Below are 26,654 nucleotides of genomic sequence, written 5' to 3' on the forward strand. Positions count from 1 at the left end.
TAGTTTTATATACAATATAGAATTGTGCATTCTGTTGCAGTAAGATACATCAAAGGTAAGGTCCGATGAGACCAGGAAAACACTAATCCTCCAAGTATGTGGGTGCTCAGTAACTCAGCAGTATTTGCTCAGGGGTTGTTCTGTCCTACAAGAGTTAAGGAATGTGTAACTTGCTAAAATGTGATCATAGCAATTGTCATGGTTTAGTTATAAGTACTAACTGGAATTGGTTAAAATAAGTTATAAATTGCATGGAGAGTTTCAGTAGTGCAAAGCCTGCTAATTTTGGTGCATCAAGGACCTATTTTCTAATCAGTTTCCTTAGGATGGACATACATCTTTATTTTATAGCCAGGATAAGTGCCTCTCCTCTCATTACTTATAGATAAGAGATTCAGAATCTTGTACTTTTTGTGTGTAGGACTCAGCCCTCTTAAAATTTAGTCCCTGCCTGTTTCATATGGTGCTAACTTTATTCATTTTGGGGTCGGGGAGGAAGTTCTTTGTAGTCTTTTTCCTTAGATTGTGCAGTAAACCTGTATATGCTGACTCAGTGAGAATACTGTACTGTATTCATACTTAGGTTTCTATTGTTTTGGAAGTTTTTACCCGTTGTGCTGCTGCTACTACTACTACTCACTTATGAATAGGAAATATTCACCAAGATCCTCCTTCATCCAACCCCTTTATGGGATTGGAGAGGGACAAAGGAGGAAGGAAAAGAGCCACGGGAATTCTTCTGCAGGTAAAAGTGTAATCTTCTGTCCTATCCACTGGGCCAGATTGGAGGGTGAAGGCAGGTATAGGGGAGATTCAGCAAGCCTCTCTGTCACTTCATAACGCATGAAATTAATGTATAATTTGTTAATTTTCAAAGCAGAAGTAACTGAACTTTTAACATTTTGGCCTCCATATTTACTGAGCAGAAGGAGACAATATCCTGTGATCAGGTTTTATTCCATTGACAGTCACGTCTTATATTATTCCAGCTGCTAGAGCCAGTTTGCCACCAACTTTTTGAGTTTTATCGCAGTGGAGAGGAACGACTACTACGATTCACCCTGCAGTTTCTGCCAGAATTGATGTGGTGTTACCTGGCAGTCTCAGCCAGCAGAGATCTGCAAAGCAGTGGCTGCATAGAGGCTCTTCTCCTAGGAGTTTACAACTTGGTTCGTATATGCATATAATTTTTCAAATACCTAAAATGTTAGTGGGCTTTTTTTGGTAGCAGATAAACTCTCCTATTGGAGTGGAGAGTAAATAATCTAAGGTTTCTTTCAAGACAAAAATGAAGAGCCTGTGTGTTTCTATTCTAGGAATCCTATATATGTTGCTTATATGCAGCTGAAAATGCAACTTTATATATTATCAGCAAATCCAGTCCTATAATTATATAAGCTGCACTCTCTCCATTTGACATCCTAGGGCAAAGGCTGTCTGCCTGAAATCCATGCTGAAGATGCCTTGTTTAATCTGCTCCATATCAACTCTCCTTTTGTCATCACATCGTTGTCTTCAGTTTTCTCTCTCTCTCTCTTTTTTGGAAAGATCTGTCTTGGAATTGCCAGCAGTCTCCTCTTCACACTTTAAACTATCATTGTTGGGATAAGCTAAAAGAACCAATTTTCTTACGTTCAAATAAAGAACATGTTTAGCCAAATCTTTTTAGCAGAGGCACTGCATTTGACACAGTTTTTTGTTTCTAAGGATTGTCGGATTACTTTGGGGAGATGTGCTGTTGCTTTTAAAAATAAAGGACCAGGAACTTGTTAAATTGTTGAGACTTGGGGACTTAAATTGATCTCCTTTCATGCTGTAAAATTTTCCATGAAGATCTTATTCATATCTAATATGAGAATAGTAATTTATTTTTCATTGAACAGTTCCCATCTATATCTAATGGATTTTTTGTTTGTTTGTTTGTTTGCTTGCATCACACCCAAAACTTGGAGCATAGGCACTGGTTGCTTCCCCATCCTGTTATTTCCAGTCTTTCTCTGCCTTGTACTGAGTGTGTAGTCTAAGCATAGTGTTTTCTCTTTCAGGATTTTCTCTAATTTAATTCCTTGTACTTTCTAGGAGAGAGACCAGGGCAATGAGGGAGAGGTCAACTTTGTGAAACGGGGCTTGTTTAAAATTCTGAGAAATTAGGAGAGGTGAATAGAAAGAATAGATGTGCCTATTTTGTGGCAAAGTAGTGAAACAAGTTCAGCTCGAGTTTTTTTCATGCAAACTTCAAAACAGTTTTGTTTTCTCTCTAATAGGCTAAATTCATACCTCCAACCATGCATGCATGCTTCTCCACAGATTTAACTGCAGCTGAAAAGAGGATAGCATTCCTAGACAATCTCCTGCACAGACAGGACCGTTGACTCTTGCACTGGGTTTATGCCTGGAATTGTGATTCATTTTGAACTAGCATTCCCTGATAACACAGGTATCCAGGGTGGTCAGAGTATAGCTAGATAACCCCTTGTGTTCTCCTGTTAGGATAAAGTCACTCACTTGCATTTCAGAAAGAAAAACCTGAAGCTGTACCCACAACCTTCTCTCTTTAGAATAGTTAGTTAAGAGAGGTTTCTCAATTATTAATATAACCTTGTCTGCTGTTTCCATCTATCTTCCAGCTGCTTGGTGCAATAAGGATTTGGTTAAGGTAGACTTGCATCTCCAAGAGAGTCTCTGCCTAATATTTTTCCAAGACGTTCTGAAATAACACTAACCTACTAATGCTGACCTCTTATTCCTCCCTCTCCCACACAGTTACTCATGTAGCCATAAGTACTGTGTAGTGTTTTAAAAACAAACAGGATATTTCTCTGCATTCTGTGGTCCAAAAGATAATTGAAATGAGCTGTTAGACACTTGTTTCGTCCTTTCAGCTAATTTTTTAAGCTCTCAAAAAATACTAGCAAAAAAGACATGTAGGCTAATGCAAACAGTGATGATCCCTATGTACTGAATGCTCTCATTTCTTGGGGTTGGGGGAATGAGCCTTTTGAAAACACTTGAAAATTTCCTCACCAAAGGAGCAGTGATTTCAGTCCCCTCAGATGAGCCATTCTTATTGGTTTCCAACTTAGTTTTATATTTAATTTACAGAATTATCTGTAATACGAGGAATCATTTTCATTAAAATTCATATAACTAGACCATTTGGATACCTGTAACCAAAACATAGAGACCGAACAGCTAGGTGAATGCATGGCAGAATGTCAGATAAAAGTGTTGACAAATGAAAGGTAATGCATGCTGGAAGGAATTACTTGAATTACTCATACATGATGTTGGGTTCTAAACTTGCTGCAACTACTCAAGAATGAGATGTGGACATCCATGTGGTCATTTAAATGGAAACATCCACTCATGCATATAGTGGTAGTCCAAAAAAACCTTATTTTTAACATGTGCAAAGGATAGGATAGAAAATACTGAAACTGTCATCCCTTTTTATACCCTTATAGAGGTCAGGCTGACCTATCTCAAATAAAGTAGAAATAAAAGGGGTCTACTGATGACAAAAATGAGAGTTATAAAAAGACTTCCATGTGGCTCAGACTAGAAAAAACTGGGACTGTTTTAATTTAGAGTGAAGACATGAAGGTATGATAAATGGTATAGAGAAGAGAGAAATCCATTCACTCCTTTTATTATAAAGAAAAGTAGTCTTTTAGTGAAATTGAAAGGCAACAAACGTAAAATTCTAGAAAGGGAGGCATTCATTTTTACATAATACATAATGAACCTGTGGAACTTATTGCCACAAGATATCATTGAGACAAAAACTTGGAAGATGTTTGAAAGATTTTATGTTTATGTGGATGAGAACATCTGTATACGTCTAGATAAAATAAACTGGGGGATAATCCCTCATGCTTTAGAGCATAAACCCACCACTAACTGATGGGGCAGGGAGTAGGATGAATTTTCCCATATAGAAATGTTACCCTGTAATTGTCCAGGATTTCATATACCTTCCTCCAAAGTGCTTGATACTAGCCTCTGTCACGCAAGACCATGGGCAACATATTACAATTCCTATTGTCTGAGAGAACAAAACAGGTGTTGACTGTTTAACACTCTGCAGACAAATGTCTTAAACTGAGGGTTATATGTGAGAGAGAACAAATTCTTCAAAATGTTTCTCTATCCCAAATCACCTCAGTCTTTCCAAAATTAGCTTAATCTAGCTGTTCCTCCTTCAGGGGCTGATCTCAGCCAAGCCTTTTGACAGCTGGAGAATGGTGCTGTTTGCTTCTGAATTGCAAGTGGGTAAGATCTGCATTTTGCAGACATTTTAGACCAAGCTGTTTCACAATCCCTCCTCAAGGCTTCATATATATGGACTGGGATGTGGGGAGATGATGGATCCCTGTGGGACTTCTACAGATAAGGGTTTTGGTTGTGTAGGGGCAAGTGCACCATCTGTTATACTGAACAGTGGTTTAAGTCCTGGCCAACTGCTTGCATGCCTTAGAAGTTGAGAGAAAGTAATTTCTGCCCTAAAAGAGCTAGTGCACTTGCCTCATTTTGTTACGAAGAGCATAGATCAGAGTTTTAGTTCATTGTTCAGTTTTCCTGCTGTGCTTCTGGGCCTATTTCTGGTTTGAATGGGCCCAGTTCAGATAGGGTCTGTATGGTGCTTGGTATCCTGAAATATTGTCTTAAATGTAGGTGATTTTAGTTGAGAAAGAAACTGATAGTTCTTCTCAATGTGAGATGCTAGGTACTGGAGTTGAGTAGAGGCACCCTGGGTTTATAAAAGTGATTCATGGTCATGAATAGTTCAGTGGTGTCTGATTTAGCAGCTGCTACTGTGGAAGGCTCATATGAATTCTTTGCTGCTCCCATAGTCAAACTGCATCTATTCATGGTTATTCCTTTCTGGCTTTGTCTATCTGTTCTGTATCTCTGGAGCAACAAGGAGGGAATGAATGCTTCAGTGGAGTATCTCAGTGGCTCTGGTAACTTTTTCTCAGACCAGAAGTGTCAGTCTAGAAGTGGACAACTGGATAACCATGTCTACCAGCACTCATGGAAACGGCTCACTAGAACAGTTTTAGCACCCAAAGGCTCCTGTAATCATAGCCAGGCATTACACTGCAATCGGAATTCTGCTTTTCGCATAAGCAGTTTGGTCTTGTAATGCTCTACAGACAGAGAGAGAACAGTAAAGTACTAGGCATTCCCCCAAAGAGTCTGTTCTTCTTTTGTATGTTCTCTTTTCTTATCTCTTTCCCAGACAGGCCCAAGTATGGTACTTGGAAAATACAATTCTGGTGATGCCTGTCTGTCAGGAGGTGCTTTACTTATTCTGGCCACAGAGACTTCCTCCCCTCCTCCATCTTTGGGCCAGTTTGATTATGGGCGCCGTAATCAACTGCCTCTTTCTGGAGATTATGGGTTCATTGGAAGCTTGTGGAGACCAGACTCCTAGTCAATTACTCCTTCCTCCTGGCTAGGGAACGAGGGAATGCCAACAGCTGAAGGATCCATGGTGACGTGGAGAATGATGGGGGCTTGTAGCTATGTTCTGGCCAAAGAACAGGGTACCTGTGAGGTTTCATCTGCTCCAATCTAACCATCTGTCCTGCTTTGCCACTCCTTCACTCCACCTTAATACTTTTGGCTTTCCAACATAGTGATGATATTATCATAGAGTCCATCTTAAAATCCAATTCTCCTTAAACTTTTTCTCTGCTCCTATCTTTGGAGATATAAATTCTGATGCTGAAGGGTTCAATTATCTAGAAAATGTTCCATGCTTTAAACAACAAATATTTAGAGTACACAGCCTTCTGTGTCCTGAATTCCATGTTATTGACTGAATCCATAGATATAAAGCTAAAGATGGGGTAAATTATTCATAACTGAAATTTTTTTTTCTTAGTATACCATCTATGCAAAATTTTAACTCCTGGATGTTAGGACCTTAACATGAGACTGAAATCCCCTAGCTCTTAGATGTGTTTGACCCTTAAGGAGAGCAGTAGTTGGGGTAGAATGTAAGCCAGGCCTGCCTCTGACTGGCAGTCCCAGATGACTGCTTGCTGAGTATTCATGTTATATCCTGAATGTCCTGGGTCCTTCATGATCATATTGGCTGTGCTACATTCTCTGTTGCTCCCTCTTTCCTGTGGATTTCAACAGCACAATTGGGTATCATTTGTTGATTCTGCCCCCACTCTTCCATTCAGGTTTGATTCAGTTTCCCATTTCTGAAGTCTTTGCTTTGAAATGCTGTGGACCAGTGCTCTTCTGTGGTATTGTTAGCATATCTTCTTTGATCATTCTGTTAATCATGCACTAAGATGCAGGGATAAAATGCCCGTTACTCTGAAGGTCTCATCTTGCAGGAAAGTAATTCCCTTTCTTTGAACCCTTGCAGCCAGGAATATAGTTTCATTAGGGTCCTTCCCCCTCACACATGTGTAGATATGTACTAATAAACTTTGGGTTTCTTGTGCAAATGTTCTGAGATATAATTTAGTGTTAGATCATAGTGTTAGGCTGGAATTGGATTTAAAACTTTTAATTAAAAGTGTTGTGGTTTTTGGTTTTTTTTAAATATCCAGTTAGCCATTATTAGGCTATTGAGAAGCAGGTTTTCTTACCAGGTTTAGACACCTTCAGCCTTTACTCCTCAGTAGTAGTAAAGAATAGGTACAGTATAGCTTTTAAAATTAATGGATAATACTGTTAAATCAAATAATTGTATATCTATTGCAAGACAAATATTTTGCAACAGATTCTATAGAAATGTATATTTCTTTTGTACACTATTAACAATGTCCAGTATGTAACAATTAACAAATACCAACAAATGTCTTTATTTAAGTGAATTCAAAAATAGCCGACAACACTTAGTTTCGGGGAAAGTATCAAGGCTATCACAGGTTTCAGAGTAGCAGCCGTGTTAGTCTGTATTCGCAAAAAGAAAAGGAGTACTTGTGGCACCTTAGAGACTAACAAATTTATTGGAGCATAAGCTTTCGTGAGCTACAGCTCACTTCATCGGATGCATTTGGTGGAAAAAACAGAGGAGAGATTTATATACACACACACACAGAGAACATGAAACAATGGGTTTATCATACACACTGTAAGGAGAGTGATCACTTAAGATAAGCCATCACCAGCAGCAGGGGGGGGAAAGGAGGAAAACCTTTCATGGTGACAAGCAAGGTAGGCTAATTCCAGCAGTTAACAAGAATATCAGAGGAACAGTGGGGGGTGGGGTGGGAGGGAGAAATACCATGGGGAAATAGTTTTACTTTGTGTAATGACTCATCCATTCCCAGTCTCTATTCAAGCCTAAGTTAATTGTATCCAGTTTGCAAATTAATTCCAATTCAGCAGTCTCTCGTTGGAGTCTGTTTCTGAAGCTTTTTTGTTGAAGGATAGCCACTCTTAGGTCTGTGATCGAGTGACCTGAGAGATTGAAGTGTTCTCCAACTGGTTTTTGAATGTTTTAATTCTTGATGTCTGATTTGTGTCCATTCATTCTTTTACGTAGAGACTGTCCAGTTTGGCCAATGTACATGGCAGAGGGGCATTGCTGGCACATGATGGCATATATCACATTGGTAGATGCGCAGGTGAACGAGCCTCTGATAGTGTGGCTGATGTGATTAGGCCCTATGATGGTATCCCCTGAATAGATACGTGGACAGAGTTGGCAACGGGCTTTGTTGCAAGGATAGGTTCCTGGGTTAGTGGTTCTGTTGTGTGGTGTGTGGTTGCTGGTGAGTATTTGCTTCAGATTGGGGGGCTGTCTGTAAGCAAGGACTGGCCTGTCTCCCAAGATCTGTGAGAGTGATGGGTCGTCCTTCAGGATAGGTTGTAGATCCTTGATGATGCGTTGGATAGGTTTTAGTTGGGGGCTGAAGGTGATGGCTAGTGGCGTTCTGTTGTTTTCTTTGTTGGGCCTGTCCTGTAGTAGGGGACTTCTGGGTACTCTTCTGGCTCTGTCAATCTGTTTCTTCACTTCAGCAGGTGGGTATTGTAGTTGTAGGAATGCATGATAGAGATCTTATAGGTGTTTGTCTCTGTCTGAGGGGTTGGAGCAAATGCGGTTATATCGTAGCGCTTGGGTGTAGACAATGGATCGAGTGGTATGATCTGGATGAAAGCTAGAGGCATGTAGGTAGGAATAGCGGTCAGTAGGTTTCCGATATAGGGTGGTGTTTATGTGACCATCGCTTATTAGCACCGTAGTGTCCAGGAAGTGGATCTCTTGTGTGGACTGGTCCAGGCTGAGGTTGATGGTGGGATGGAAATTGTTGAAATCATGGTGGAATTCCTCAAGAGCTTCTTTTCCATGGGTCCAGATGATGAAGATGTCATCAATGTAGCGCAAGTAGAGTAGGGGCATTAGGGGACGAGAGCTGAGGAAGCGTTGTTCTAAGTCAGCCATAAAAATGTTGGCATACTGTGGGGCCATGCGGGTACCCATCGCAGTGCCGCTGATTTGAAGGTATACATTGTCCCCAAATGTGAAATAGTTATGGGTCAGGACAAAGTCACAAAGTTCAGCCACCAGGTTAGCCGTGTGTATGATAAACCCATTGTTCCATGTTCTCTGTGTGTGTGTGTGTATATAAATCTCTCCTCTGTTTTTTCCACCAAATGCATCCGATGAAGTGAGCTGTAGCTCACGAAAGCTTATGCTCTAATAAATTTGTTAGTCTCTAAGGTGCCACAAGTACTCCTTTTCTTTTTGCGAATACAGACTAACACGGCTGCTACTCTGAAACCTGTGATTATGCAAGGCACTGAATTTAGCCGTATAGAGTGGAAATCTGTCAACTTCATGAAAAAACTCGCACAGATACAGACAGACATCATCTTCCTCTCCAAATGCAAACAGATGGACATCATACCGAAAGGACTGAAGGTAAAAAATCCATTACAATCTACATACCACACAGACTATGCTGACAGCTTGTGCCACACACTCTCAAAGAAACTGCGGAACCACCTGATCAACATCCTCTACAGCAAACAGGGAAAGATTAAGAATGAGCTCTCAAAACTGGATACTCTCATAAAGAACCAACCTTCCACACAAACTTCCTCATGGCTGGACTTTACAAAAACTAGACAAGCCATTTACAAAACACACTTTGCTTCTCTACAAAAGAAAAAGGACACTAAGCTATCTAAACTACTATATGCCACAAGGGGCCACAACAATGGTTCCCGTAACCCACCCAGCAATATTGTTAATCTATCCAACTATACTCTTAGCCCAGCAGAAGAATCTGTCCTATCTCGGGGCCTCTCCTTTTGCCCCTCCACCCCCACGAACATGATACAGTTCTGTGGTGACCTAGAATCCTATTTTCGACGTCTCAGACTCAAGGAATATTTCCAACACACCTCTGACCAACATATTAACCCACAGAGACCTTCCTGCCAACACTACAAAAAGAAGGATTCTAGGTGGACTCCTCCTGAAGGTCGAAACAGCAGCCTGGATTTCTACATAGACTGCTTCCGCCGACGTGCACGAGCTGAAATTGTGGAAAAGCAGCATCGCTTACCCCATAACCTCAGCCATGCAGAACACAGTGCCATCCACAGCCTCAGAAACAACTCTGACATCATAATCAAAAAGGCTGACAAAGGAGGTGCTGTCGTCATCATGAATAGGTCGGAGTATGAACAAGAGGCTACTAGGCAGCTCTCCAACACCACTTTCTACAAGCCATTACCCTCTGATCCCACTGAGAGTTACCAAAAGAAACTACAGCATTTGCTCAAGAAACTCCCTGAAAAAGCACAAGAACAAATCCGCACAGACACACCCCTGGAGCCCCGACCTGGGGTATTCTATCTGCTACCCAAGATCCATAAACCTGGAAATCCTGGACGCCCCATCATCTCAGGCATTGGCACCCTGACAGCAGGATTGTCTGGCTATGTAGACTCCCTCCTCAGGCCCTTCGTTACCAGCACTCCCAGCTATCTTCGAGACACCACTGACTTCCTGAGGAAACAACAGTCCATTGGTGATCTTCCTAAAAACACCATCCTAGCCACTATGGATGTAGAAGCCCTCTACACCAACATTCCACACAAAGATGGACTACAAGCTGTCAGGAACAGTATCCCCGATACTGTCACAGCTAACCCGGTGGCTGAACTTTGTGACTTTGTCCTGACCCATAACTATTTCACATTTGGGGACAATGTATACCTTCAAATCAGCGGCACTGCGATGGGTACCCGCATGGCCCCACAGTATGCCAACATTTTTATGGCTGACTTAGAACAACGCTTCCTCAGCTCTCGTCTCCTAATGCCCCTACTCTACTTGCGCTACATTGATGACATCTTCATCATCTGGACCCATGGAAAAGAAGCTCTTGAGGAATTCCACCATGATTTCAACAATTTCTATCCCACCATCAACCTCAGCCTGGACCAGTCCACACAAGAGATCCACTTCCTGGACACTACGGTGCTAATAAGCGATGGTCACATAAACACCACCCTATATCGGAAACCTACTGACCGCTATTCCTACCTACATGCCTCTAGCTTTCATCCAGATCATACCACTCGATCCATTGTCTACAGCCAAGTGCTACGATATAACCGCATTTGCTCCAACCCCTCAGACAGAGACAAACACCTACAAGATCTCTATCATGCATTCCTACAACTACAATACCCACCTGCTGAAGTGAAGAAACAGATTGACAGAGCCAGAAGAGTACCCAGAAGTCACCTACTGCAGGACAGGCCCAACAAAGAAAACAACAGAACGCCACTAGCCATCACCTTCAGCCCCCAACTAAAACCTCTCCAACGCATCATCAAGGATCTACAACCTATCCTGAAGGACAACCCATCACTCTCACAGATCTTGGGAGACAGACCAGTCCTTGCTTACAGACAGCCCCCCAATCTGAAGCAAATACTCACCAGCAACCACACAACAGAACCACTAACCCAGGAACCTATCCTTGCAACAAAGCCCGTTGCCAACTCTGTCCACGTATCTATTCAGGGGATACCATCATAGGGCCTAATCACATCAGCCACACTATCAGAGGCTCGTTCACCTGCGCATCTACCAATGTGATATATGCCATCATGTGCCAGCAATGCCCCTCTGCCATGTACATTGGCCAAACTGGACAGTCTCTACGTAAAAGAATGAATGGACACAAATCAGACATCAAGAATTAAAACATTCAAAAACCAGTTGGAGAACACTTCAATCTCTCTGGTCACTCGATCACAGACCTAAGAGTGGCTATCCTTCAACAAAAAAGCTTCAGAAACAGACTCCAACGAGAGACTGCTGAATTGGAATTAATTTGCAAACTGGATACAATTAACTTAGGCTTGAATAGAGACTGGGAATGGATGAGTCATTACACAAAGTAAAACTATTTCCCCATGGTATTTTTCCCTCCCACCCCACCCCCCACTGTTCCTCTGATATTCTTGTTAACTGCTGGAATTAGCCTACCTTGCTTGTCACCATGAAAGGTTTTCCTCCTTTTCCCCCCCTGCTGCTGGTGATGGCTTATCTTAAATGATCACTCTCCTTACAGTGTGTATGATAAACCCATTGTTTCATGTTCTCTGTGTGTGTGTATATAAATCTCTCCTCTGTTTTTTCCACCAAATGCATCCGATGAAGTGAGCTGTAGCTCACGAAAGCTTATGCTCTAATAAATTTGTTAGTCTCTAAGGTGCCACAAGTACTCCTTTTCTTTTTATCAAGGCTATGTTAAGCTTCTAGCCGACTATTTGCATTCTAGAGCAGATAATGATATTTAACTAATTCAGAGTTTTCCCCTAGAATATAACATTTTTTGCATGTTAACTTAACTCTTCTGATTTTCACAATAAAAATTTTAACATCGTAACCCTTGATGTCTTTTGTGTTTTACAGGAAATAGTTGACAAACAGGGGCATAGTAAAGTGCTGAGTTTCACAATTCCATCCTTGTCCAAACCTTCAGTGTATCATGAAGTGAGTGAAATTACTTAAATGCATGGTTGTTACCAGATGGACTGTGTAACTTCCTTTTATGTTGAGGCCAGTTAAAGAAGGCAATGTGAACATTTTGTTATACATGATCATGTAATGACACACTTGACTTTTCAAACAATACCTTTTGTGGCTGTTGTCTTCTAATGAAGCCATTTAAGCTTGACTTGTTTTTAAAACAATTTTAAGTGCCAACTTTTTCATCGCTTTGTTTCCTAACTTTTTCTCTTAATCTTAGGGCAGTTGCTATATTACATAAGAAAGCAGCCAAATAGATTTATGTAGGTTCAAAATGTATGCACAGGTACAACTTTTCCATCTTTTTTATTGTTTTTTTTACTCCACTTTGTAATGAGACTTTATGAGGACAAATGTTTGGAATCCTTTATTCAAATACCTGTTTACTTTAGCCTTCCAGCATTGGTTCCATGGCTCTTACAGAGGGAGCTTTATCCCAGCATGGTTTGTCCAGGGTGGTGTACAGTGGACCTCATCCTCAAAGAGAGATGTTAACAGCACAAAACAGGTAAAACTGTAGTAAGATCTTGCATAAAAATCCATAAAAATGGTTAAAGTAGCTTCATTATTTTTGATTGTGTGTTATCCTGCTATCTTTTTCATCTAATATTTTCTAAGTTTACAGTTGTACGTAGGTATCTTGGTAATTTAGAATCTTAGGAATTAGTTGCTAGACATGTGTTTTTAAAAATACTTTCATGAGACATATTTTTAAAATTACATCTTAATCTAGATTTGCAAATAACTACTTGTGTTGTATTTCACTACATGAAGAGAACTTTGACTTGCAGATTTAAACCATTTAACTGCTTCTGTCTACAGCTTTAATGATATAGGTTACTAAGTCACTATGTGAGAAAATCAAAAAGAGTAAGGCACAAAATGAGTTACACCTAGCAAGGAACATAAAAAGGCAATAAGAAGAGATTCTTTAAATACTTTAGGAGAAAGATGAAGTAAAGTTTAGGTCCTCAACTTAGTGGGAAAGAGAGCTAATAACTGATCACATCAAGAAGCTGAGATATTTATTTTGCTTCCGTCTTCACTAAAAAGGTTAATGGTGAACAGATAGTCAAAACTTAATATTAACAAGGAGGAAGGAACGCAAACAAAATAGGGAAAGAACGTGTTAAAGAATATTTAGATGAATTAGAAGTATTCAAGTTGGCAGGGCCTGATGAAATTCTTTCTAGGGTACTTAAGAAACTAGCTGAAGCAATCTCGGAATTGTTAAGAATTACTTTGCAAATTCATGGAGGACAGGTGAGGTTCCAGAGGTCTAGAGAAGGGCAAACATAGTACCTATCTTTAACAAGGGGAGTAAAGAGGACTTAGGGAATTATAGGCCAGTCACCCTGACTTTGATACCTGGAAAGATACTGGAACAAATTATTAAGAAATCCAGGTAGTAACCACCTGGAGAAATAATAGGGTTATAAAGAATCAGCATGGATTTGTCATGAACAAGTCATGCCAAACCAATCTAATTTCCTTCTTTAACAGGGTTCCTGGCCTAATGGATGGGGGGGGGGGGGAAGCAGCAAAATGTATTTTGATTTTTAGTAAAGCTTTTGACAGTCCAACATGACATTCTCATAAGAAAACTAGAGCAATGTGGTCTAGATTAAATTACCATAGGTAGGTGCATAAATGGTTGAAAGACTGTACTCAGAGTAGTTATCAGTGGTTTGCTTTCAAACTGGAAGGACGTATCTAGTGAGGTCCTTCAGGGTCAGTCCTGGGTCTGGTACTACCCAATATTTTTGTTAATAACTTGAATATTGGAGGGGTGAGTAGGTTTCTAAAACGTGTAGATGATGCCAAGCAAGGAGGGGTTGCAAACACTTGGAGAACAGGATTCAGAAAGACCTTGACTAATTGGAGAATTACAGTAGAACCTCAAAGAACAAACACCAGAGTTATGGACTGACTGGTCAACTGGACACCGTGTGAAACCGGAAGTAACCAATTAGGCAGCAGGAAGGGGAACAAATACTGTATTGTGTCTGTGTGGCATCTTAAAGATAAGCACGTCTAGGCTGCCTGTCCTCACCCCACACCCACCCCCATGTGCGGGGCAGCCACTTACTGCAAGACATAGGTTGCCAGCCAAATGCAGCTGGAGCCAGCAAAGCAGGAGCAGCGCTGTGGTCTGCGCCGTTTTCTCCCATTCCCCCTCCCCCAGCTGGGAAGGGGATGTGCTGTTTTTACTTCCCTCCCCTGGTTGGGGGTGGGATGCACTGTTTTCACACACATACCCGGTGAGGAGAGGGACAAGCTTGCAAACTCCTGTCGGCACTGAGTAGGGAGCTCAGCTGCTGCTGAAGCCTGGCCTGGAGTGTCAGCTGCTGGATCTGGAAACCGAACTGCGCTTTGTTCAGAGTTGCAAACATTTCGGAGTTATGGACAAGCTCCATTCCCAAGGTGTCTGTAACTCTGAGATTCTACTGTAGTCTGAATTTAACAAGATGAAATTCAGTTAATAGAAGTGCAAAGTACTGCACTTAAAGAAAAATCAAATGCACATCTACAAAATGGGAAATAACTGGCTAGCTGATAGTACTGCTGAGAAGGATTTGGGGGTTATAGTACGTTCCAAATTCAATGAATCAACCATATGTTGTAGTTGTGAAAAAGTCTAATATTCTGAGGTGTATTAACAGGAGTGTTGTATGTAAGAAACAGGAGGCACTGGTGAGGCCTCAGCTGGAATATAGTGTCCAATTCTGAGTGCCACCCTTTGGGAAAAATATGGGCAAACTGGAGAGAGTCCGGAGGAGAGCAACAAAAATTATAACATGTTTAGAAAACCTGACCTATGAGGAAAGATTAAAAAAAAAAGGTCATGTTTAGTCTTGAGAATAGAAGACGGGAGCAGGACCTGATAAGTCTTTAAATATATTTAGGGCTGGTATAAAGAGGACAGTGATCAGTTGTTCTCCATGTCCACTGAAGATAGATAAGTAGTAATGGAAACTGCAGCAAGGAAGATTTAAATTAGATATTAGGAAAAACTGTCAAACTATAAGGATAGTGAGGCTCTGGAACAGGCTTCCAAGGGAGTTGTGCAATCCCCATCACTGGAGGTTTTTAATAACAGGTTGGACAAACACCTGTCAGGATTGCGCTATCTTTACTTGATTCTGCCTTAGCCCAGGGGGCTCTACTAGATGACTTCTTTATGTCCCTTCTAACCTTATGTTTCTGTGATTCTACGATGCTGTAAATTTGTGTTACTTAATAGTAGAATCTCTTATATGGTTCCTTTGCATGGCATCATTTGTTAACTTATTCTCTATATTCACTTTTAAAAAGGGAAAAGTACTAAAAATATGTTGATATTTTAAACTTACATTTTTGATCATTTTGAAAAAAATTTTCTTTAGGTTTGAAGTGCTGACATTCCTCCTGCTGTGTTATAATGCTGCCTTAAGCTACATGCCTGCAGTTTCTCTTCAATCATTGTGTCAAATTTGCTCAAGGTAAACTTTCTTTAGGCTGACTATATTAAAGGGACACAGGCAACATGAAGTCCAGACAGTTTTAAACAAGAGGTTAAAACAGTAATGTAGTATACCTGAAAATACTACCGTTATGTAGAACACCTGTAGTCCCTGAAACATCCTGTAAATTGTTTTGGTTTACAGTCACATTTTCTATACTTTAAAATGGCTTTTCTTTCCCTTCTTACTGTATGAGACTCATCAGTAGGGGAAACAATGTAGAATTTTTTTTTCTAATCTTAGTTATAGTAGTAACTTTTTGTTGAAGCACTGAGTAAAAATTGTCAGAAGTGATTTATTTTTTGATATTCCTTTAATACTAGTATCCCATTGCAAAGTTTGTTAAACTGAGTTGTGATGCTTTACAGTTTTGTTGCTATACAGCTGGGAACTTGACTGACTTAATATTTTACTAAGATTTGAGAAGTCTAAAAAACTTATAATTGTCATGATATTGAAAGTGGCAATACATGTGACAAATGTGTATTAGTTCTTTGAAATTTTTTATTTCTTGTTTCTCATTTTATGAATGTTTGTAGTATATCTTACTTTTAAGCTTAATGATAACCTGCTTCATATATTGTTACTCTTATATTTACCTTAAATCAGTCATTCACCTGAAAACTCAGACATATTTGCTCAAGTGTAAAAAATGCCCTGCATTTTTTCCACAAGAAATATAAAACCCAGTGAAGAAGATTCAGTGAAGAACATGACTCTCCTAAAATCCAAACATCTTGTCACAAATCCTGCAAATGTGTCTTGTGGCTAACTTTGAAGTGAGATGGTGTTAAGGATGGGATGACACTCTTATGCAGATAAAAACAAGAACCCAGAATCCTGAAATTCTATAAACAATAACACACAACAGCTTTCCACTAGTCACTAACTTAAAGATCTCAAGCACCATCACACAAACTTCAGAAGGGCAGCTATTGCTGTCAGGTTTGGGTTTGTGTGTGTTTTTTGTTTTGTTTTTATCCTGAGGGAATAAGATTAGTAGTAGGATGCTTTTTTCTTTTTTGTAAGTACCATAAAGAATCCCTTTATACTCGGAGAAGCGTACCTGACATCTTGGTAATGGTATCTTGGAGACCTTAGGAGGAGGTTTCAGAAACGTGTAGCAGTTAAGGGTTGCATAGGAAAGTGAGGCATTGATTCCTGCTTCATTAAGTTTTGATAGTTATCTTGAGGTTAACCAAATAGAGTGGCTGCAGCTGCGAGGTGCAAACTGAAGTTCATTTGAGTAAACACTATGAGTTTGGGTACTGAATGATGGTCCATTTTGATGCTTATAAAACTATAAAGATGAACTTCGTAAATTCCCTTAGTCCCTCATACAGTCTGCCTTCCAAGTCTGTAAGTCTTGCCTAAGATCTCCTGGCTGAAAGCAATTTAGGGAACCAGGGGAATGGAAGAGGTTTGCACAAGAGGTCCAGGATATGTTTCAGTGTGTTTAAGTCTGTAGATGTGGATCTGGTGATGAGTTAGGTCTGAGGAGGATCTGTGGAACAGGTAGTAGGATTCCCTCTAAAGAATTTTCCCTTTCGCCTCATTTTAAGTGAATCAGCAGGATATCTTGGGGGTTTCCGTTTCATATGGTTCTGATGAAGGATCTGCCCATATAAAGGTAAAAGTCTGAGTTACACTGAACAGCCTTTCTAGAAAGGTTAATTATTTTTATCAGAAATTTGGAAATGTAACGCTGTTGCTATTCATCATGACAAACCTTTAACAATATCAGTTTACAAAGGTCAAACTCAAGATTAGAGATAATATTGGCAGCACATCAATTATGTGAATTTACCTAATCTTTGATATTATTAGATATACAGAATTCTCTGTTTAGATACCTTTAGTAATACTGGTGGAATGCCTCTGTTTTCATTATCTTTATCCTACTTTGGTACGGGGTAGCAGAGGAGTGCCGCTCCCCTCTTTTCATTTTAGCTGATTTTTGTTTGTAGAAAATAACTTGGCCTAGGGTACCTATTTAGAGTTCTGAGTGACATTGGCATCAGATGGGTGGCTAGATTGGGAAGCCTTTCATGATTTTGGCAATTACAATACATCACAGATTTCTATTTTCAATCTAATACACCTTTTAAAAAAAATAAGTGTAGCTGAAAATCAGAACAAATTTCTGGTTATTTTCCGGTTATAAGCAGGGCCTTATGCTTACTCATGTATTACCAGTAATCATTCCATAAAATAGATGTATGCATACTAAGGAAGCTGTGCCCATTAAAACATATAAGTAGTTGATGTTGGAATAAAGCTAATGATCCCAATCATTATAGCCAAATACCTCTGCTTTTAACCATAGATGGTTAGCTTTCTATATGCCTAGACTCACACTGCTACTAGACTTATCAAGCAGCCATCTGCTATTGAGTGGTAGATAAGCATATTGTTCACTGAAGCTTATTTCATAATCTCTACTCCCTGTCTCAGATGCTGGTTCAAGTAGGAGTACATGAGTCTCAGCATGACTCTTTTTTTGTCTTTTGCTCTGATGATCCAAAGATAAAATCTTTTGGGTTTCTTTCTTGTTGGATGCATACTGAAATCAACATGCAAAGTTTCAGGCAGAGTGCAAGTGATAACCATTGCAGTTATTGTACATTTATATTTGTCTCCAAAATATGCCTTTTTTAGATCAAGAAAAATGTGAAAGATGGATGGTGACAATACAGACTTTCCCACAATAACCTGCTAATATACCTCAATCCTATAGGTTTGCTTCAGAACAGGAGATTGTTTCCATCTTTGTCCTCTCCATGGATATCAGTCTTGGTGTGGTTTTCTCACCATCTATCCACCATCTATCCACTAAAAAATTAGTTATGGGTAGGCTACAGAATGCACACTGAGGCTACTGTGGTGTTTAGAGGCCCCTGTGGGATTATGACCTCATTTTGTCTGCTGTATAAATAAAATTGGATGTGGTTCCTGCCCTAAAGAGAGTATGATCTAATTTCACAGCCCTGGACCCTAGTCACATGTGCCCTAAAACCATTTATTGGACAATATGGGTTTTAGTTGAATGCTAAAGTGTGTCTTAAGTCCCTAGACCTTGATCTAGGAAAAGCACTGAAGGAAAGCAAACAAGCATAAGTTTCCAGATCAGATAGAGTATAAGTCTTGTGACATAATCTTTATATATAAGGGACTTGCTGGCTCTCAACTCTATCTCTTTAAATGGAATATCTTATGGCAGAGAGAGTCCTGAGCAAAGATGAAATAGGTCTTGGGCCTCAGAGTGTTGGCGGCATCTCTTGAAATCCCAGCCTGTGGACTGACGATCTCATGTGCGACTGTCTAGCCTCTCCAGGTATATCACAGGGCTGACACCTGCAAGAGCTCCAGGCCTGTATTTGCCCCTGCAACCAGTGTTTAATGCAGCCAAATATTAAAGGTGTTTGCTACCTGAACTATAAAGGGAGGAACAGGTGCCAATGTATTTTGATGGAAAAGAGGGATTGTGGGGGAGAAAAAAATCCACCACCAAAAGATTGTACCTTCAGATAAGGAGACTGATTGAGTAAAGCAATCAATCAGCCATATTTCTCTTGCTTCTACATAGTGCCCATAATGCATACAGCCTGATGTAAAGGCATTGCCTTTCCCCACACATTACCTTGAAGTGGGACCTCTGCAGCAGCAAGAAGCACCAGCACCACTCCGGCTGTTATGCATGTCCCTGCAGAAAAGCATCATCAGGGACCCTAAAATACCACTCTGGTGCTCTCATGTGTCTTCACTGGGCCACTATATCCTCCTCAGAAGTAAAAACTGATCATAAGGACTAGTGGTTCTTCAGCACTCACTCACATGTGTTAGCCCAGTCCCTGTACCAACATACAGAAGACATGGAGTTGAGCAGTTAGTGGGTCATGGTGGAAAATTAGTACTTGCCAGTGTCCTGATGTGTTCTTTTGACAGAGATGCAAGATTATGGGAAGATAACAAAGAAATGAAGCTATCATGCCTCAGAAGCTTTGGCAACACTGAAAGTCCCCTAGCACAGAAAAACGGAGACTTTTTTTTCCTCTGAAATAAATGTTAGTCTTTGGGGCTTTTTCTGCCGACTTCATTTGGGAGCCAGAGATTAGTTTGGTTTCTGCAGCAACAGAAACAAGTAGTTTGAGCAAGATCTTAGGCAAATCTGTCTTGTTAGTCTGCCTCTTCTGTGATACCGTGTAAAATATTACCAGTATGTCTTAATGTTCTATAGCCTCATTAGCCTCTGCTAGAAGGAGAGGGTGTGAATTAAGCATTGAGATGCTATAATGATGAGCATGGTATCAGTGAACGGGAGGGGAAAGGTAGGTGTGTCCACTGTTCCTCCCTTCCAACTAAATCAGAATTCCACAGAACTGTCCTTCAAAACCAAGCTGTCAGCTCTCTCATTTCAAGAAAATGTATTTGGCTTTTAAAAAGTTTGTCACTGATTAAAAAGATCCTCCTCATGGGTGAGACATTCAATATACCTCAAATTCCAATACATAGGAACATCCAAAAATACTAGAGCTTGTTGACAAGGCAGAGATACCAAAATTGGAGCTCAACAGAAGAAGCAGACTTGACTAGAATAACTTTTTGTTCAAAGAAAGGTTGACATGAAGATCCAGACCATTCACAGAATGCAGTCAGAAGCAGAACATTTAAATCTATTTTATGCATGAGCCTCTATAGCAGTAGACCACTGGGGGTTGTATGCTGTGGCAGTCAAGTATCTGATAGAGGATTTCATTTTTAACTAACTTTATTTGTTGCATTGTCCAAATCTTTTCAACAGTGAAACCATTGTGGGCTTAGATAAAGGGGCAGCAATAAACAACTTCTGCGAATTACTTACTGACAGATTGGATATCAGGAAGCATCAAAAGTACAGTGGTTTGATTAAAGTATCTTGCTGGTGAGCCTGGGGAAATGTGAAATCTTGTGGTAGACAAGGAGATATACAGAAAATGAGACAACGTTGACTGTGTATGGACCTCCAAAACAAATATAAAAGCAAGGAGGTAGTTTAGGAAGGTTTAAGAAGTCTAGGGCAAACAGATGACTTGATGTGGGTTTTTTCTAGGCAGTCTAGCAGAACATTGCCATGTTTGCATGGAAGTTAATCCTCCTAGCTCCAGACTGATCTAAGGCCATTGTGCCCATATCTAATAAAGCTGTCCATGATTAAACCATGGACTGAACAGACAGTGAGTCAGAGGATTTCCTTAGAGTCCCTCTTGCTTTAGGCTTTTCTCTGGGCATGAGGCAATCAAACTTTAAGAAAGAGGGAGCTGTCAGATTGTGGGTACTCTCCTGAAAACAACCTATCTCTCTAACCTACTCAAGGATTTAGAGATCTTATTCCTCTTTATGCAAGAGAGTGAAAATAGACCTCTCTCAGTCTGGAGTTCCAGACATTCTGGAATTCCTGGCTTTGGGTTTGAGTGCTAGTTTAATTAAAGCACATTCCACAGCTTTTGCAGTGCTCTGTGGTGCAGTTATTTTTTAACCCATCACCAGGATCTAGTTCTCTGGGAACTAATTTTTATATAAGTTGAACAAACAAGAGTTGACAGCTCAAGGCTACTTTAATCAGACCCTTAATTATAGGGGGAGCACCACCCCCAGGTGGTATCTAACTTTTTCTGTCATAAGTGGTTGCATCATTTGTTTGAGAAGCTCAAATACCATTGTTTGCTGCAAGCCTTTGAAATTGGGCAGGGATAAACCAAGACCAGGGAAGTGCTGCTGCTTTGTCCCATTTCATTCCTTTCAGGTTTCATTTCCCCTTTCTGTCACTTGTTGTGGTTCAGTTATTTTGGCATAGTGCCAAAATTTTGTAACAGGTTCTCATCTAAGGGTAGGCCCATGTCTCTCCTGCAGCTGCAAAACACATTGCATATGGAACTCCAGGAGCAGGAGCGGAGAGAAGCTGGGTAAGGCTCTTCTGACAAACCCCTCTCCCAGGCCCAGCATATGATCTCCGTAGCCCATCTTCCCAAGTATTCACCATTCTTTGCAGGCTTTTGCAGGCGTGCAGTAAGAAGGAGGCCATTGACTGGATGATGGCAAAAATGTTGAACAGTTGCTTCATTCCCTGTGCACTGAATAAAGCAGGATCATGTAATTAGACTGTTTTTAATCTATACACATGAGGGACCAAATTCAAGTTTCAGGGCAGCCTAAATTCAGTCATTTCCTAACTTCTGAGTGCTTGACTTTGCAACCTTAAAAGAACATGGAAAGCCAGAGTGAGTGATGCGGGGAAGTGCCTGATCCAGAATACAGCAAGCATGGTTACCAAGAAAACGCAAAAAGAAAAGGAGGACTTGTGGCACCTTAGAGACTAACAAATTTATTTGAGCGTAAGCTTTCATGAGCTACGAAGTGAGCTGTAGCTCACAAAAGCTTATGCTCAAATAAATTTGTTAGTCTCTAAGGTGCCACAATTCCTCCTTTTCTTTTTGCGGATACAGACTAACACGGCTGCTATTCTTTAAACCAAGGAAACTCAGTTTCTGGAAAAAAAAGAGGAGATGGAAAATGGATCCAGAAGAAATGACAAATGCCTCTGCTGTAGTGACTGAAAGCGCTAATGTGGAAAATCTAGCTAGCATACTCGTATAACTTAGTCCACAAAACAACTCCATAATCCTTTTCTCCACTCCCCAATTATCTTATAGCCTACAACCTCTTCCATTTCATAAACTATAGAGACTAGGAAAACACCCTTAAATATACAAGAAAAGTTCAGTTTTCCTAATTGCACATCTCTTATCCTTATTGCCATCTATCTAGATGTTCAGTATCAGAGGCAAGACTTTCTTGGTTAAGAAAACTTTTTCGTTACCAGAAAAATACTCTAGTTTATGCCTTGCAAAGATGGAAATAGAAAGGACTATAAAAGTGGGATTTTTTTCTGAAATCCATTAACACTTTTTAACAACATTTGTATTACTACCTGTTGGAATTTTTCTAGTCAGCATTTGTCCAAAAGTAGAATGTATAAGAGTAAACTGCATAGCTAAACCTGGCACTGTTTTTCACCATGGCTGAGCACTTTAAGGAAAAATATTTGTGTGTTTTTTTTTCTATTTGCTAAATCACCTGGAATCTAAAGGCTAAGTTGCGTGCTTTGCTACTTAGCATCATCACCAGTAAGGTTGACCCAATGTATGTGTATTACAGTGTACTAGTTTAATTGTAATTGGATTATGGACCTTGGGTGGGTCAAGTTTACTAGTGATGAAGATGTGCAGAAAAACACAGCCAGTTGGATCTAATCTTCTCTAACATACCCTTTAAATGAGAAGACTCTGTTATTTTGTGAAGCATGAAATAAAATTTATGAATATTTGCTGAACTCAGAAATGCAGTTTATTTTATGGGTTCACATTCTGAATGTTTCTCTTCATTGACTATCTGTTAAATCACATAAAATCCAAATATAAACTCTGTGGATCCAGATGCTGCTCAGATCACTTATACATCAAAATGAATGCTCGTAATCACCATTGTCAAGACAGACTTGGGGTATGAGACCACATATTTAAGGATACTAAATGTAAAATTAGCTTCATTCCCCAACAAGACCATCAAAAATCCTCTTCAGACATGTAGGAGGCCTATAAAAATTCATGCAGCATGCCATCACTCCTACCACATAATCAGAGCCCCGCAAATCTGTGGATATCCACGGACCATGTTTGTGGATCGTGGATGAATGTGGATCCAAATTTTATACCTAGAGTCCTGCAAATCTGTGGATATCTGCAGATAAAGCAGATATCCATGGACCATGTTTGGGAGGCTGGTGCTAGAATTATTTTTATTTAAATATGGAAAAAATTATAACAGGAGGAAAATATTGATGTCTGAGGAATAGAGATTTGTAAAGAAGGAATGGCATTACAAGAATAAGATAGAAATTATGGAGGTGTAGCAAAAAGATTCAAAGGATTGAGAGGAAACATTCAGTCAAAAGTTGTATGACAGTAGTGTCTCGAAACCCAAACACATACAGAGAGAGAAGTTCTTCATCTAAAGAATTTACAATTTTAAATAGGCATGACAAAGACTGGGTGGCAGAATGAGGCACAGAGAGATGAAGTGATATGTCCAAGAATGCACAGCAAGTCAATGGCAGAACCAGGATTAAAACATGGGACCTCCTAACTATGAAGAACTATTGGCACCTGAAGGCACTGTTCAATAGAACATCTTTGGACTCAGTCTCAGATTAATTTCTTATGTTTATGGCAGAAGAAGTCAGATGCATGTAGTAGTTACTGTAAACTGCAAACAGAAACCAGGGGAGTGTTACAAGGATAAAGTATCTGCTAAGAGAGTATTTCATTATAACAGTTCAAAATTAGTTTCTGATCTTTAATATCTTCCAGTCTCCACCTTGAGGAAGACATCATAATAAAACTTGATTAAAATACTGCAATTAAATTACATTATGTTTTTTTAGTCTTTGAAAAAAGTCTATTCGTGTATATTTGGTGATTTACTATGTGTGTCAAGTTTGTCATTTTTGATCTACAGAAGCCACATACGTTACATTCTGTGATGGAATCTAATTGAAAACTTGCATCAAAGCAGAAAAGATGTTTACCATTTTTAGATTAACTTTGTAAATGTAGAGCATGTAATATGCTGTAATACTGGCAAAGGTAATTTTCATTTTATGAGGAGCAACATATGGTAGATTCACTATTGTGTGCGTGTTTGAGAAGTATAGTACGAGTAATCTGATACTTTTGTATTTCGTTTGCTATATGCTTGTAGGATGAGTGACTTAAATTTCTTTTGTGTGTAAATGAAGTATGGAGGACTCGTACTCTACCAGTAGAGGGCATTTTGAACACTTATTTGACCCATATTTTTCAAAATGGATACATAAGAGTGATCTGGTTCAGAAAAATTTATTGCTGGATGGGTTCGCTTTGTGGTTTCCACTTCTAGCTGTGGCATATAGTAAACTCTTCTTAGCTTTGTAATATTTTAGAAAAGAAGTCATCTAAATTAACAGCTGTACTAATGCCAAATGCATGGTTTCTCTAGAATCTGTGTCTGTGGATATCCTCGGCAACAAGTAAGAAAATACAAAGGAGTAAATAGCAGGATTCCAGTTTCTTCTGAATTTATGGTGCAAATGCTAACTGGGATTTACTATGCCTTGTAAGTTTACCGTATACATATGACAGCTTAACTTGTATAATTCTCTCTAGCACAGATGTTCTTTTGTACCTGTTAATTCATGATTGGCAGAATTCTGTTTAGGAGTATGCTCTCCTAATATTCTCCTAATAAAATAATTCTGTAAGCTGCAAGAAAGCATGCAATTTGAGAAGGAAAATTCCACTTGGTAAATTTAACTAATATCAGAATATTTTTAATAACCATTTGCAACTAGTGTATCTATTCATCCCATATCCATTCTTGCTCACATAAGTGTTCATGCTTAGAAGTGACACATGTGGGTCAAGTTTTGGAAAATTTATTTCAATCTTAAATTTTTCTTGCCACATCCACATTATTGCTTCTCTTGTCTTCAACACTCTTATCATCCACTAATGTTCACAGATAAAACTAACTAAATTTTGATGTTGTTGTATTAACTGAAATAACTGATCCCATAGACTTATTCACAACATTAGTAAATATTCAAAATGTGGAACAGTAGACAGCATACTAGCTATGCAACTTCTATTGAAATTCCATGATTAAAATGCAATAAATTATTGAACGTTTACCTAAAATTAAACCACTCAGGAGTGTAAGTTATTGATTATAAAAAATCTTCTTTTAAACTTGCATTTCTTTTTCTTTAATTAAAAAGTAAAAACTATCTGTTTATAAGAGAATTGTCTCCCTGTACGTTTTGTTCTTATTAATAGTAAGTTTAATGACAGAACTGATTTCTGAATAAGGTTATTGTTAATGTTTGAAGGTAATGTGACTCGGCTATTACTTAAGATAAAAATGAGGGTGCAGTTTATAAAACTTGGTAATCATACTTAATTATATTTTTTCTAGTTATAATGGAGAATGGGATCTAGCTCGTAAAGCAATGGATGACATTTTATATAGAGCTCAGCTGGAGTTGTATCCAGAACCACTGCTGGTAGGTATTATGTTGGGATTTTTTATACAAATCTAGATACAAAGTAACTAAACTGTAAATCATGCTGGTGATGCAGCATTATAATGAACCATAGGCCCACAAGGAATCATCTGTGTCCTACCTATGCTAAAGATGTTTGGAAGCATGCATTTTTAATCCTCCTCCCCCTTCGCCCCCCCCCAAAAAGTATTTTTACTTTATGCACTCAAACAATGGAAAAGTAGAATTTAAAGCCTTGGGGGAGGCACAAAAGCATCATGAAGGATGTGGTAAGTCGTCATTGTTTTAAATGGGGACTACCATCAAAGCAGCTGTTTAAAGCATTGTGCTGGTTGCTTGATTTAAGACTCCAAACCAACAGGAAATAAAGGCATAATTGCAAACAGATTTTAGTCTAATCTTTGATAATTACTTTGAACCATATGATCATAGCTGATCTCAAATTGCATGTGGTATTACATTTTTTCCAGAGTTGTAAAAATATTCTAATTACTGTAAATAGTACTTCTGTTAGAATTCAAATCTCGATAAGAACTTCACCCACATTTTTCCTCTCTAGGTTGCTAATGCAATAAAGGCCTCACTGCCTCAAGGTGCCATGAAATCTAGTAAAGAAGGTACAAGATGTATTCAGGTTGAAATTACGCCCACTTCATCTAGAATATCGAGAAATGCTGTGACTAGCATGTCTATCCGGGGGCATAGATGGAAGAGACATGGTAAGAAACACACTGCACACATCAAATGTTATGCTTTTTTTATTAGAGCTATTTTTAAAAAAAAGTTGAAATTCTTAGAGTAATCTTCTATTTAATTTTAATCTTAACCAAAATGTCTCTGGTTAGTGAGTGAAAGCTGCTATATACTAGTCTCTCTTTAAAAATCCAATATCATGGATCTTTGAAGAGTATGAACAGAGCAGTCTTAGCAGCTCACTTGGTTCTGTATTGTGAATTTGACTAGGTATTGAGTATTGCCCAGTTGA

At 39.3% G+C, this 26,654-nt stretch overlaps 1 protein-coding gene across 9 annotated transcripts in view; it reads left to right on the plus strand.

Moving 5' to 3' along the window:
* FAM126A (family with sequence similarity 126 member A) overlaps window positions 1-26,654 on the plus strand; it is a 91,931-nt gene that overhangs the window by 48,839 nt on the left and 16,438 nt on the right. For 5 of the 9 annotated variants that reach the window (XM_038390302.2, XM_043509189.1, XM_043509193.1 and 2 more), the window contains 7 exons: window positions 990-1,169; window positions 11,915-11,995; window positions 12,424-12,539; window positions 15,418-15,513; window positions 24,607-24,723; window positions 25,582-25,669; window positions 26,229-26,388. In XM_038390302.2, the coding sequence (XP_038246230.1) occupies window positions 990-1,169; window positions 11,915-11,995; window positions 12,424-12,539; window positions 15,418-15,513; window positions 24,607-24,723; window positions 25,582-25,669; window positions 26,229-26,388 (838 nt within the window). Of the gene's footprint in view, window positions 1-968; window positions 1,170-11,914; window positions 11,996-12,423; window positions 12,540-15,417; window positions 15,514-24,606; window positions 24,724-25,581; window positions 25,670-26,228; window positions 26,389-26,654 lie in introns of all 9 variants that reach the window. The other 4 variants (XM_043509186.1, XM_043509187.1, XM_043509191.1 and 1 more) reach the window with 2 other exon arrangements.

This window comes from Dermochelys coriacea, chromosome 2, assembly GCF_009764565.3.
Source record: "Dermochelys coriacea isolate rDerCor1 chromosome 2, rDerCor1.pri.v4, whole genome shotgun sequence".
Taxonomy (NCBI): Eukaryota; Metazoa; Chordata; order Testudines; family Dermochelyidae; genus Dermochelys; species Dermochelys coriacea.